General features: G+C 31.8%; 1 protein-coding gene across 1 annotated transcript; it reads right to left on the bottom strand.

Moving 5' to 3' along the window:
- Positions 1 to 689: 689 nt before the first annotated feature.
- Positions 690 to 6,584, bottom strand: LOC130936105 (uncharacterized). The gene is made up of 13 exons (XM_057866095.1): positions 6,296 to 6,584; positions 5,877 to 5,942; positions 5,638 to 5,724; positions 4,676 to 4,774; positions 4,296 to 4,391; positions 4,101 to 4,166; positions 3,917 to 4,007; positions 3,178 to 3,245; positions 3,029 to 3,094; positions 2,648 to 2,698; positions 2,372 to 2,436; positions 1,637 to 1,726; positions 690 to 1,067 (listed from the first exon to the last, which is right to left on the bottom strand). Exons 1-12 carry the CDS (start codon positions 6,497 to 6,499, stop codon positions 1,669 to 1,671), a joined length of 1,017 nt encoding a protein of 338 aa, XP_057722078.1. The 5' UTR covers positions 6,500 to 6,584; the 3' UTR covers positions 690 to 1,067; positions 1,637 to 1,668.
- Between the last annotated feature and the right edge of the window lie 6,300 nt (positions 6,585 to 12,884).

Below are 12,884 nucleotides of genomic sequence, written 5' to 3' on the forward strand. Positions count from 1 at the left end.
AAAAATAGAGATATGTATACACCTATAATACACAGATAAAGGGGACATATACAATATAAAACACAGCGACAAATTTTAAAATTTTATCAGACACGGAAAGATCCATATTTATAAAATATATTTTTTAGATAAATTATAATAATATTTTAATATTTTATTAATATTAAAATATAAATTAATTATTTAATTATTTTTAATATTTTATTTTAATTATATAAAATATTTAAAATATTTTTTATTTTAATAAAAAATAATATATATTATTTATAAATTTATTTCAAAAATACATATTAAGAATAAAATTATACAGACTAACACGTAATAATATTTAAGTATATCAAAGTATATTCAAAAAAGAATTTTTTATTTTTTATTAAGACACGGTTAGACACAATAGACACTCAGTGTCGGACGAATGTCAATGAATATCATATCCAAAATGTGTCTGACACGTAAAGACAGCAACTCGGGAAAATGTTCGTATTTTATAAGTATACACCAAAAATCAGTATCAAATCAGTTAACCGTATAAATTACATATTAAATAAAAAGTATATATTAAAATAAGTTAAATATAACACACACACACACATATATATATATATATATATATATATATATATATATATATATATATATATATATATATATAACAAGTATTTGGTTTCTCTGCTTAGCTTTTATGTAGTTGTATATTTTAGTAGTTGGGTAATTAATTGGTGCATCATGGCATTGTCCTAAAAATTAATGGAGTTTATTTATTTATGGATTCATATAATTTCTCCAACAAGAGTACACCTGGAGGAAGATCACATTCACGATCATATTATATACAAAGTTTCTTTCATTCACAATCACACCACTTTTCTATGTAAGGAATTTCAAGGGTTTCTTTTCTTTTTTTTCCACCCCAAGAAAATAATACTGAATAGTGAGTGAAAAAGGGTAAAAAGGGTCATCCATTTTGTTTTTGTCATCTTGTGTGTGGGGGACTCACATGGCCAAGTTTTGAAGGAACACATTTTGTTTTTCTCTTCTCCCAAAGATGATAGGCATAGTGTAGTGTACTGCAGCATTTCAAACGGAAAGGGATGAGAAAACAGGAAAGAATTTTTCTACTTTTTGAGCTTTGACATTTTGCATGCAACTCATTCAGGTTTGTTGCAAAATTGATCTAGAAGTAGCAGACAGTTTGGAAAATTTATGGAAGTAGTTGACAAATAAATAATAAAAAATCTAACTGAGTAGTATTTCTTTGAACACGATATCGATTACTTTGTGCCAACATATTACTCATCCACAATTCGATGTAGTGTGGCCGATCCACACCCTCCAATGATGGATGCAATTTGGGTATGTTTAAGAAGGTGGAGACTCAGGTGCAGTTGTTTTCACATAAAGTTGATAATTAAAAATCATTACATGATAATTTAATCAAACTTGTCAAATCATCTATAAGAGTTCTTGACTATCAACTTCACAAGAAGTTAACCTCATGTGAGTTTCCATTGTTTAAGAAATATTTCTCTAATCTAATTGCAAAACCTGGTCAACTAACTAATCTCTTAATAAACAAGAAGGAAAAATCTGAGACCAAAGCACATCTTAGGATCTAATATGAATTTTCGTAACATACCTGTTTATTTTTTCTGTCTATCTGTGGAGCAATCAATCAACATGAGGTCTAGCAGCTTGAAGCATCTCAACAATTAGAGTCTTAATATCCCTAAAAGAAAAACAGACAAAAAAAGAAAGACTTTCAAGTGAATAATAGATTACAACCACCAAAGAAATCTTATTCTCCTGGTTTAATAATGATTGATTTTTCTTTTAATACTTTAAGAAAAGCCATAAGTCCATGGTATCATGGTAATAAGAGGAAGATCACCCTACTTAGTCATTCCCTTAGACGATTTTATATATACTAGTGTATTAATACGTACTAACATGCCTATTAATCCACTTTTCTATATATGTAATAATGACAAATATGTTGGTCAACATGAAAATTTCTTTACATTCTATCTAAGAAGTTTTTTATTAAAGTCTCAAAAATAACAAAGCATTTTCATGAATTATATATCATGAAGGATATTTTAAGGAAAAAAAATTTATGCACCAAACATCCCAATTCCCGTTATATATTACGATCCCAAAAGTATAAAAAAGAGAGGAAATATATAACACATGAAAAGGTTGTTACCGATATAAGACAACACTTATATTCAATCAACTGAAATAATAACCTAGACAAAACAGGCAATACTACCATATCCAATTATCCATCAAAAAGGTTGAAACAAAGCATAGGTTTGCATAAGTAAACTGGTTACTAGAAGAGAGAACTTAATGAACATCTATAATTCTGTACTTTCTGTCTTCTGCACGTCGAGGAAAAGGTACTCTGAGCTTGAAAGTATCACCCTTATAGCCAGCCTATAAAAGAAAAGAACGTAAGACATCTAATGAAGAAGGAAGAAACTTCAAAGGAGATGTAACTGCAAGAGAGGAGATAAAACTCTTGGAACTTTAGAAGGGCCAAATATATCATTAAGAATTTCATTCGTTTAATTAGGTGCATTTTAAAAACTCCTAAACTAAAAAGGTAGCAACCAAGGAATAGTGATAAATTTAAAAGTAAAAATACCTTGACATTGAAGCCAACACTATCAACATCTAGCATGTATGCAGATTCCACCTGCAAATGGTCAACTCCGAAAATTAATGCTGAAACATCATCACCTGTTCCCCCATTAGAGGGGAAAATGTAGTAATTTGGAATGCATATTGTTTTTGGAATATGTAATTTTATTTAGCCCTCTAATGGCCCGGCAATTTAGCACCAAGTAATACATTGTTATCCTCGTCGATTTTCTTAGGCATGTTCATTTGCATCCTACCTAACATCATTGTCTCACACCAATATCTTAAAATAGGAATTCTAAATGATGATATCAGGTGAACTAAACTGCGTAATTTCTCGTCGATATCGTATACTGCTTACTGCAGAATGTTCAAGGTTACATACCGGAACTGAGGTCCAGTGCTGCACAATCACTGTTGTATCCTCAGCATGATCTTTGTTCATATGAGACTGATAATAACATGGTTAATCATAGAACAATTAAAGGCTGATTATTTACATGAAAAATATGATGGCCAGTTAAAGATCAATACCGCCACCGGCTTGGAAAACTGAGCTAGGGGATCAACTTTTGCAGCTTTATATTCATCTGGACTGAACTCTGAAGTCAAGCCACAGTTAAATAAAAATGGTGTAACAGATAATTTAACACACAAGATATTTACTTTACGGATAATTTAACACACAAAAAATTTACTTGTGATACAGAAATGGTGGTAGTTTATTCCTGAATCTTCCTATTATTATGGCGAAACATTATGAAGGGCAATAACCAAAGAGAAGACATCAATTTTTCATCTCAAACTGAAAGAATTCTCAATATATATATTTTTTCTCATGCTTATCCTAAAACCAGATAAAAAATCCATGCAATTCCAATCATCCCCCCTATAATACAGAATATGCATTTGGCTTTATTTTATTCGTTTATTCTTTTGCAGGTTGATTGTATTATTAAGTCATGTTCACTAACAGCAGCTAGCTATCCCTCACAGAACCAAAATAAAAAAGGGCTCCCCACTCCATAAGCATCCCGCGATAATGCAGGGTCTGTGGAAGGGCAACACCCAAAGAGTGTAATGTATGCAGTCTAACCTGATAATTAATACTAAGTCTAAAACCCCCTATTGCATGCAAGACTCCAATCATAATGTTAAAGGATACCTCCTCTTTTCTTTTTCCCCAAACCACCACCACCATCTATCTCTCTTGTGAGTTTCAGAATAGCATTAACAGGAAAATAAACCAACAAGAAGGGCATTGTTAGCAAACCTCCTGATCCTAACAAAGCTGTAGCAACACCTGACACATATCTTACAACTTTCGGTTCAATGCGCAGAAAATGGAAGTCCCCAAAGTCAACCTTTAATAAGTGAAATAATAGTGGTTAATTATATAATGATAAGCAGAAAGGAGAAAAGAAATGCAAGAATAGAAGAAAGATGAACAAAGTTACCCAAAATGCATTGGGATGTCTTGCCAAATATGCAGCTCGTACGGCTTCTTTATCGTTTTCAGGTACCTAAATAACATTTTCACGAAAATATTTAGAACCCAGCAGCACAATAACTATGTAACGATTATGTAGCCCAAACCACAAGAATAAAAGCAAATGAAAATATTGAGAAATGAACAGAAGTTATTAACTTACAGAGACAGCATCACCGTGTAAAATGACAACTAGATCAGTCCTATCTTCAGGATCTCTAGGCACCAGCAGTGAACATTTAGGATTTGCAGCCAAGTCCTATAAGATATAGAAAACATGACTCTTTAGCTATGGAAGTAAGCCTTTGATTTGGTAAGAGCTTGAGTCGGGGTGTTCGTTTTGATTTATAGTTGTCAATATGATCATGTGCTTGTTGTGGACATGCTAAATAAGATTGGAAATTGAATTCATAGCCTTGTACAAGCCAAGTTCGAAACAATGTGCTAGATGGTTATATAGACAAGTCATTTTCGAAAACCTCAACTTACATATGGAGTCGTAATCCATCAGAAAATTTTTGGGGAAATGAAAAGAAAAGGAACCTTCGTATGAACTGCTAAGTCGCTCACTGCTAGTATCGGATATCCATTTGCATCACATGCAAAGTCCACCATCGACCCAGATGGATAACCCTCAAACTTCTGCATGTTAATGATTAGATAAGTAGTGGATATTTGAGTTGTCAGCGAACAAATGATAAAACAAAATTCTATGTCATACTGTAATGAGTAAAAATAGGCCCAATAGCGCAATTAGAAATTTCTCATTAGGAGTAGAATTTACTATAAATTGAGTAGTAGTGATAGAATCAAGGAAGGAAGTATTGAGTGAATTGTATCTTTCTTTCTTTGGAATTCCATCAATGGAATTATTCTCTCCCTGTATCTCTCTACCCTAATTGAAGCTTCTCTAATTTCTCTCTAATTGATTAATTCTTCCCTTTTTCTAATTTCTTCCCCTTACACATACATATGAATGTAAAAGTCAGTCAAATTAAGTTTCACTGCTATGCCAAACATGGACTCTCATTATCAATCAGTTTATCAGTGTGATTCAGGTGAGGCAAGTTGTTTACAGTACCTTCTAGTTTTCAGAATCAGAAGAACCTGAATATGTGGGCATGAACAGAATACGAAAACTAAACATCCAAAGAGGGAAAAATCTCTCTCCATGTCTCTCTTATTTAATCGCAATTTCATTTTCTGTAAAGCTGTTTTGGCACTTCATCTAGATATAGATATCTCTTTGACAAAGTAGCTTAATTTGAACACAATTACGGTTATGAGTTTTACACTATTATTCAATCACTTAGAACTGTATGTGAAACCTTTGAAATAAGGAAAGCACAATTATGGTTATGAGTTTTACACTATTATTCAATCTCTCTGACAGATTCATGTGTTGATTCTCATGATCTAAGATCAACTACTATATTCAAACTTCGTAGCACATAAAAAGGGCACAATCAATTATCCAAGTTCATGGTAAAGGAAAGCACAGAAACCTTTGAGTGGGTAGATAGCATCCCGCGCACGCTGCGATCAAGGAAAGTTCGAATTTCTTCTACCGGTGGAAGCCTAGCAGCTTTTTCCTGCCAACAGCAACAACATCATCATTATACATTTGATTTTCAACTAATCCTACAGAGTTCTGATATCTACAAAACCATATTATTGATCAAACAATGTTGTAACTACTTTGAGATTCATTCATTACTAACATATAATTAATTTGACACAATACCTGATGCGCCTGAATTAACTGAAAAACATCATCTTTGTTGATGTTAACACCGCCAGGGGATGCAGTCTGATTCAGAAATCAGCGTTAGCCCGCAGTAATAAAAAATATAAAAGAAAAAAAAAATCACAAACACATACACAGAGACACAGAGTCGAGCTAAGATAATCGTAAGTTCATAACAATAACATTAGGTTGATTAGAACAACAAAACTTTCAGCCATCAATCAATTCATAATTGTAGTGATCAGATACAACCCAAAAAACAGTTGATTGCCAGAATTATATTAATAAAAAAAACAAGAATAATTAAACTTCGGAATAATCTTATGCAAAGTTTGACTTTTTAAGCTTGCAAGCTAATTATTTTGCAATTGGGTCAAAGAAAATGCATGAAAGGGAGAAAAAGAGAGTGGGATTACCGGAGCGGTGGATTGGGGTGAAGCGGCCATGGAAACAGAAAGAGTAGGAGTGAGAGTGGGAAAGGTGAGGGAGTTTGGTGAAGAAGAGTTGCGTTGGGGTGCGAGAGGGGAAAGAGGGACGAGAGAAGAGGGTTTATTAATATAAATGCCATTTGGCCGAGAAAATGGGGAAATTTTCATCAATGGCGTCACCATAGTCTTCATCTTTTGTTTTGGTTTTGCTGTCCCAACCGACCAACCAACCAACCACTAACCTCACTTTCCTGTCTTTCTTCTTTCTAGTTTTGTAGTTGCTTCTCCGGATGCTTTTATTTTGAGAAGGATTTATTTATGATGTGCCCGTTAATTTTTTTTTTTTTTTGGTGATTGAAAATTTAAAATAATTAAGCAGAAAAAAAGTCTTAAGAGATTAAGAAACCATACAGCGATTTTTCTAAATATTTATCTTAAATTTTTTTAAAGCACGGGAAGTTCTATATGCTACGAATACGATTTTAACGTCATCTTTGTCATGGTGTTTACTACTGTGTTTATATTTTAGAGAATCAAGCAAAAATTAACATGTCACTTTCAAGTCATGATATCTCTTACTTTAAGCACCAAAAGATATACACATTCGACATTATTATGAGAATTATTAACAAAAATAAAAGCCTTCAGGCAATCCGTTTCGCAAATCACATCTCTTTGCCCCAAGTTTCAGGCTAAAAAAAATCTTCTTCAAATAGTAAACATCTCTCCTTAAAGAATATTACAGCTCTCTATTGTTCCCAAACAGTCTTGTTGCCAATTTTCGTTTCAGTCTCTGTTAGGCAAAACCAATCCGATTCCCAGAACTAAAGTAACTAGCATCACAATTGATCTTAAAAGTATCCATCGAATGAGGAATCCAAGAGCAACTAATAATAGAAGGAATAGAAACTCGTTGCAATTCAAAGACATTCTGAAGCTCCTGCTCGAAGGCTAAAACCATACGAGCCACTTTAAAAGGAGGCCAAGGCTCATGATGGTTAAAAATTTCATTGTTCTTAGCTTCCCAAATCCACCACAGATCAGAAAAAATCTAAAAACGATGCTATTTGTTATGGGACAAGAACCAGTTCTTCAAATCTAAATGATGACTGAAAATCTCTAGAGTCTGTCAAAAAAACTGAGCTTTCGAGCAATCCCGAATACAGTGGAAAACTATTTTCTGGCAAGTCAAGCAACTGGGGTAACTATCTGTAGATGAAAGGCCTCTCTAAAGACGAAAAACCAGCAGTGGAGAGTGCCTCTTGCAGACAAAGTCAAGCCAAGAATTTGATCTTTTCCGGAACAAGCTGACGCCAAAGTCAAAGCCAATTCCCTCTCTTCTCCCATCCAAACATCTTCTTGCAGAGCTATAAGTACCCATTACCGGCATTATAAACCTTAGCCGCCCCACTGGACCAAGTCCAACCTACCACTGAACTTGCTTGCATATCCGGGTTGTAGGAGAGAATACTTTCATGCAAAACCTAGTGAAGAGGAGAATAGACATTCTCAAGGTGCCACTCCCCAACCGACCATAGATCTAAAATCTGGATATCCGAATCAGAAATGTGAACATAATCTATCTCATTACATAACTACCCCTCTTTCCTCCATTTAGAAAACCAAAAATTCTGGTCCAAATTCCCAATGCACCAATCAAATTAATCCTTCAAAATATCCCAAATTTTACACGGACTCCTCCAAATATAAGATATGTTATCTATAGAACGTTTGAAAGCGTCACCCAGAAAAAAACGGTATTTAGCTGCCAACAGTTGAAACCAAAGCTTGCAAAGATGATGAAAGAGTTGCCAAACTAGCTTCCTAAGAAGAGCAACATTAGCACAAAGCAGATCCTGTATTCCTAGACCACCAAACTTCTTTGGAGTGACCAATACCTTTCAGCTAACAAAATTTAGCCTCCAACTATTGGCTTGACCTTTCTAGAAAAAATTTCTCATCATAGATGCTATAGAATTTGTTATTTCTTTGGGAAAGAAATAGACTTGCATGCGATAAGTAAGAATAGTCGCCACAACCAAATTGATCAAACAGAACATTTCTACCTTGTTAAGTAAATGCCCTTTTCGGCTGACTAGCCGTCAGAACTTATCCAAAACCTCATTAAAAGATGTTTGGGTCACCCGAGAATGACTAAGAGTAATCTCGAGGTATTTGTCCAAATTTTGGACGAAACGAATGAAGGACACCCCAGTAAAGATTTCTTTTGTAGTAACTGAAACATTACAGGAACACATCACTTTAGACTTCTCCACATTAATCTTTATCCCATAAGCTTTACAGAAACTCTCCAATGCTGCCATTATATTTTAAACTTGTAGTTTTTTCACTTTACAGGTGGGGAGTTTACATGTTAACCACGTTCAATGAAGCATTGAAGTTGCAAGTTTGCTTTTGCCTTGAATCTTGGCTGTGTAAATGCTAGTTTGATTACATGATGAAATTATTGAATTTACATATTTAAAATTATTTTTAGGTTTTTTAATAATTTTATTTAATATTTAATTAAACCGGTTGAACCCCGGTTGAATTCCGGTTGAACCAGTAAACTATTAAACTAATAATTTCACCGATTTTTTGACCGGTCCGATTCTTAAAATCTTGCTTAAAACACAACCAGCGTTTTGGAGTTTCCAAAAAAAAAGACCATTTCTAAACGCAACTTGCGTTTTGGTTTTCCAAAAAAATATATATATAAAAACATCATTATTTCCAAACGCAACCTGCGTTTTGGGTTAAAAACAAAAACAAAAAATTAAAAAAGCTGAAACTTCATAAACATAGTCTACATTTTGGTTGCACAAAAAAATTAAAAAATGTGATAAAGACAAAACGTAGCCTGCATTTTGGCTGACACCCATAGTAGTCTACGTCCATTTCATTGCATTACACCATCATCTTTTCTATTTTAAAAAAAATCAACCGCAAACTCCCATCTTATAAATTCAGGTACTTGACAATTCATCATAATGTGAATAATCTATACAAGTTCTACCTTTTCTATTTATCAATTTAGTAGTATCGACCTCTAGTCTAATAAGTAGATCCTTTTTTCATGATCACTTTCACTAGCTCATCTTCTCCTTTACTTATTGTAGATTTCAATAATTCTTCATCATCCCTGCGAGCAAGCTTTTTTCTACCAATTATTCCTATGATCTATCCGTTAGTTAGAGGCCAATTATGGTTGCAATAAGTTAAGTAAAGGGTGTGCTGTTAATTTCATATACAATTAACTTTTAGCTATTAATTTCACTTAAATTTCTACCTAAACAAAATTCATGTGTGATATTAAACAAAATTATTGTGCCTGGTATCATGATGTAAGGACTTCCTTATTTAGTAAAAAAATTAATAGTCAAATTAGTCTCTAAAAAATATTTTTTTTTTAAATTTGTTTCTAAAAGATTTTTTCAAAATTACCTTTTTTTAAAAATTACGAATTAACCATATTTGTTCTTTAATTATTCTACTCACAATTTTCGTGAACGATTGATGATGTGAAATATTAAATCATAACATACACGACACATAACATATTTAATTGGACGTTAATTAAATATGTTTACGAAATTCTATTAATTTAGTCACTACGTCATATTGAAAATATGATTTTTGTAATTAGAAAAAATAACTAAATTAATAAATTTTCATAAGTAGATTTAATCAATATCCAATTAGACATACAGTATTATATATGTTATCAATTAACATTTTATAATATTAATCTTTAAAAAAAATTATTAATAGAATGACTGAAAAACAAATATAATTAATTCATAATCTTTAAAAAATCGATTTGATTAAAAAAAATTCAAAACAAATTTAAAAAATATATTTTTTAAATATTAATTTAAATATTAACCCTTAATTAAGATTTTTGAATTTTGACTTCCACTGATTAGGTGGAGATGCGCTGCCCAACTAGTCATTTATATAAAATCAATCATACTAATTATACATAAAAAAATTAATTATTAAATTAATTAATCATAAAATATATATTAAAAATAAATTAAATATTATATATATTTATACATAAATATATAAAAAAATAAATTTTTTAATTATTTAATAAAATATAATTTTTTTACATTTATATTCTATAAATAATTTTTAATATGTATATAATATTTTAATATAAAATACATATTAAATTAAAATATGCATAATCCAATCCAAATTCAAAATATATTTTGTTGAATTTAATTTGGCCATTAAATTATATGTAAAATGATAAAATAATAAGAAAAACATGTTGACCGCCAGGAAAAAGGTGGAGATTTATTGATTCAAGAGAATTCTGGGGAAATGAATCTCCGTGAGCTATTTACCAAATTAACCCATTTTGAAAAGACTTTCCAGTTCCAAATTTGTTACCAACTAACCCATCATCATCATCATTATCAAATTAGCAAAATTCTTTGGAGTATATAAAAACTATATCTAATTTGATTAAAAAAAAAAAAGATAGAATCTACATTTTTACTTTTGAATTCTGAAATTTAAGCACCATAAAAAATACCATTAAATTAAGGGCGTAGTTAAACGAAAAGGCACACGAAACCCAGAAAACATAATAACAGTAATGAGTATTGAGTAATAACAGCAACAATAATAATAATAATATACATCATGTACAAGAACCATCATTCAATTCAATTATTCCATAAATCCAAGCGTACAGTACATAGATACATACGGATACAGATACGGTACGGATGTAGGGTATATCAATCGGAGTGCGGAGTATGGTAGCCAAGGTAGGTGGAGAGGGAAAGAGCCAAACGGCGAAAGGGTTGGAGAGGGAGGCAGAAGAGAAGGTCCAAAACGACGTCGCTTGTGAGCCTCTCAGGGTTGCACGCTATGTACTGGCAAATATTCGCTGACACGTGTGCCACGCTCATCACCACCCCGCTGTTCAACACCATCCTTCCCTTCCTTTCCTTTCCCTTCCCTTCCAATCTTATCTTCTTTCTTTAAATACGTCGTCGTTTTCCGCCTTTACTGCTTCCTCTTGTACTTAAATCTCAATGATGTGTGTTTCTTGACTTCTTCTGGTTCTTTCGTAACACACAATAGTGAAAAAGAATAACGAAATTCGGTGTTTCTAATCTAATTAGAGAAAGAAGCTACCCAACATTAACAAAAGTCAATAACACGCGCACTATTTTCAGAGGATTCATTGGGTGAGGCTTTGTGGGAAAACGGCCCAAATTTTGGTTGCTTTTGGTTTTGGTCTTGGACTCAGCTTTATGAATTGGACGCCGTCAGATCAATATCAAACACATCCAATTACCTATACTCTCTTTAATTAGGCAATCATTTACTTCTTAATCTCTGTTCTATTTAAGTGAGACCGAAAGGAAATATAAAAAAAGGTAGTGTTAGGGAGTCAATAGCCTAAGCGTACAATGTGTACAATTTGTCTGAACATCATCCATACTATCCAGAATAACCATCCGGATACCAGGATAATAAACATCATAAAATCACTCATCCCAAAAACTTAAGTTGATTTTGGAGTTCACTAAAGATCGATCTTTTGGATCTAGAACTCTAATATTATATCATGAATCCACTCATCCCAAAAGCTTAACCTGACAGGACAATGTAATATTAATTGTCATATCTCTAATACTTTCTAAACCTCCATTGTGCACATTGTACGCTTAGACCATTGGCTCCCTATACTTTCCAAAAAAAAATTTGTACACTAAAATCAGCCGTAAAAATCAACTACTATATGTATTTATGTATAAATATATATATTATTTAACTTATTTTTATTATGTATTTTATATTTCTAATATGTATTTTATATTAGTACTTGCTTTAGTATATATTTTCTATAGTTGTATAAAAAAATTTTAAATACTATTTATATAAAAATATATGTACAGCTTAACTCTTTTTTTAATATGTATTTTGTATTTTAATGTGTATTTTATCTTAATTAGTAATTTTAGTATTTTTCTTTTTTACCGGTGATAAAGAGATTCAAACTCACGACCTTTTAGGTGAGTACGGAAAAACTATGTCATTTGAACTATAGCTCATTTGCTAATAATTTTAGTATATATCTAAAAGGTCATTACATTCTTAAAGAATTTCTCACATGTTCAAACAATGTAATTCTTAAAGATTTATTACATTCTTTTTAAAAATTATTAAGAACTAATTTGGGACAATTTTTTATTCGGATATTCAATTGTTTATTACTTTATTAAAAATAATTTTTTAATTAATTGTTTGAATTAATAAAAGGGAATACATTAATTGTATCACTATTGCTTTGTTGCCTGGCCCTCCACACTAACATTCCCTTTTATTTCCATATTTCGTAGACGGAATATATTTGTTTTCCGATGCTTTTCTTAAGAACTCTGAAAAAATTTATAAAAGTATTTTTTTCATTTCGTGGTAAAAGTACAAAAATCATATAAATGTTTTGAAAGTATTACTTATTTAGAGTTCCATTGAAGTAAAGTATATTATTTTGTACTGATAATCAAATTCTGATGATTAGACAACATGCTGAATGCTTGGGGAGATA

This window comes from Arachis stenosperma, chromosome 6 (genome assembly GCF_014773155.1).
Source record: "Arachis stenosperma cultivar V10309 chromosome 6, arast.V10309.gnm1.PFL2, whole genome shotgun sequence".
Lineage (NCBI taxonomy): Eukaryota > Viridiplantae > Streptophyta > Magnoliopsida > Fabales > Fabaceae > Arachis > Arachis stenosperma.

Coding starts and splice junctions, on each gene's coding strand:
- LOC130936105 (XM_057866095.1), bottom strand. CDS start 6,499: ATGAAGACTATGGTGACGCCATTGATGAAAATTTCCCCATTTTCTCGG. Junction 5,725..5,876: donor AGTTAATTCAGGCGCATCAG/GTATTGTGTCAA, acceptor TGCTGTTGGCAG/GAAAAAGCTGCTAGGCTTCC. Junction 2,437..2,647: donor GTGTTGGCTTCAATGTCAAG/GTATTTTTACTT, acceptor TTTCTTTTATAG/GCTGGCTATAAGGGTGATAC.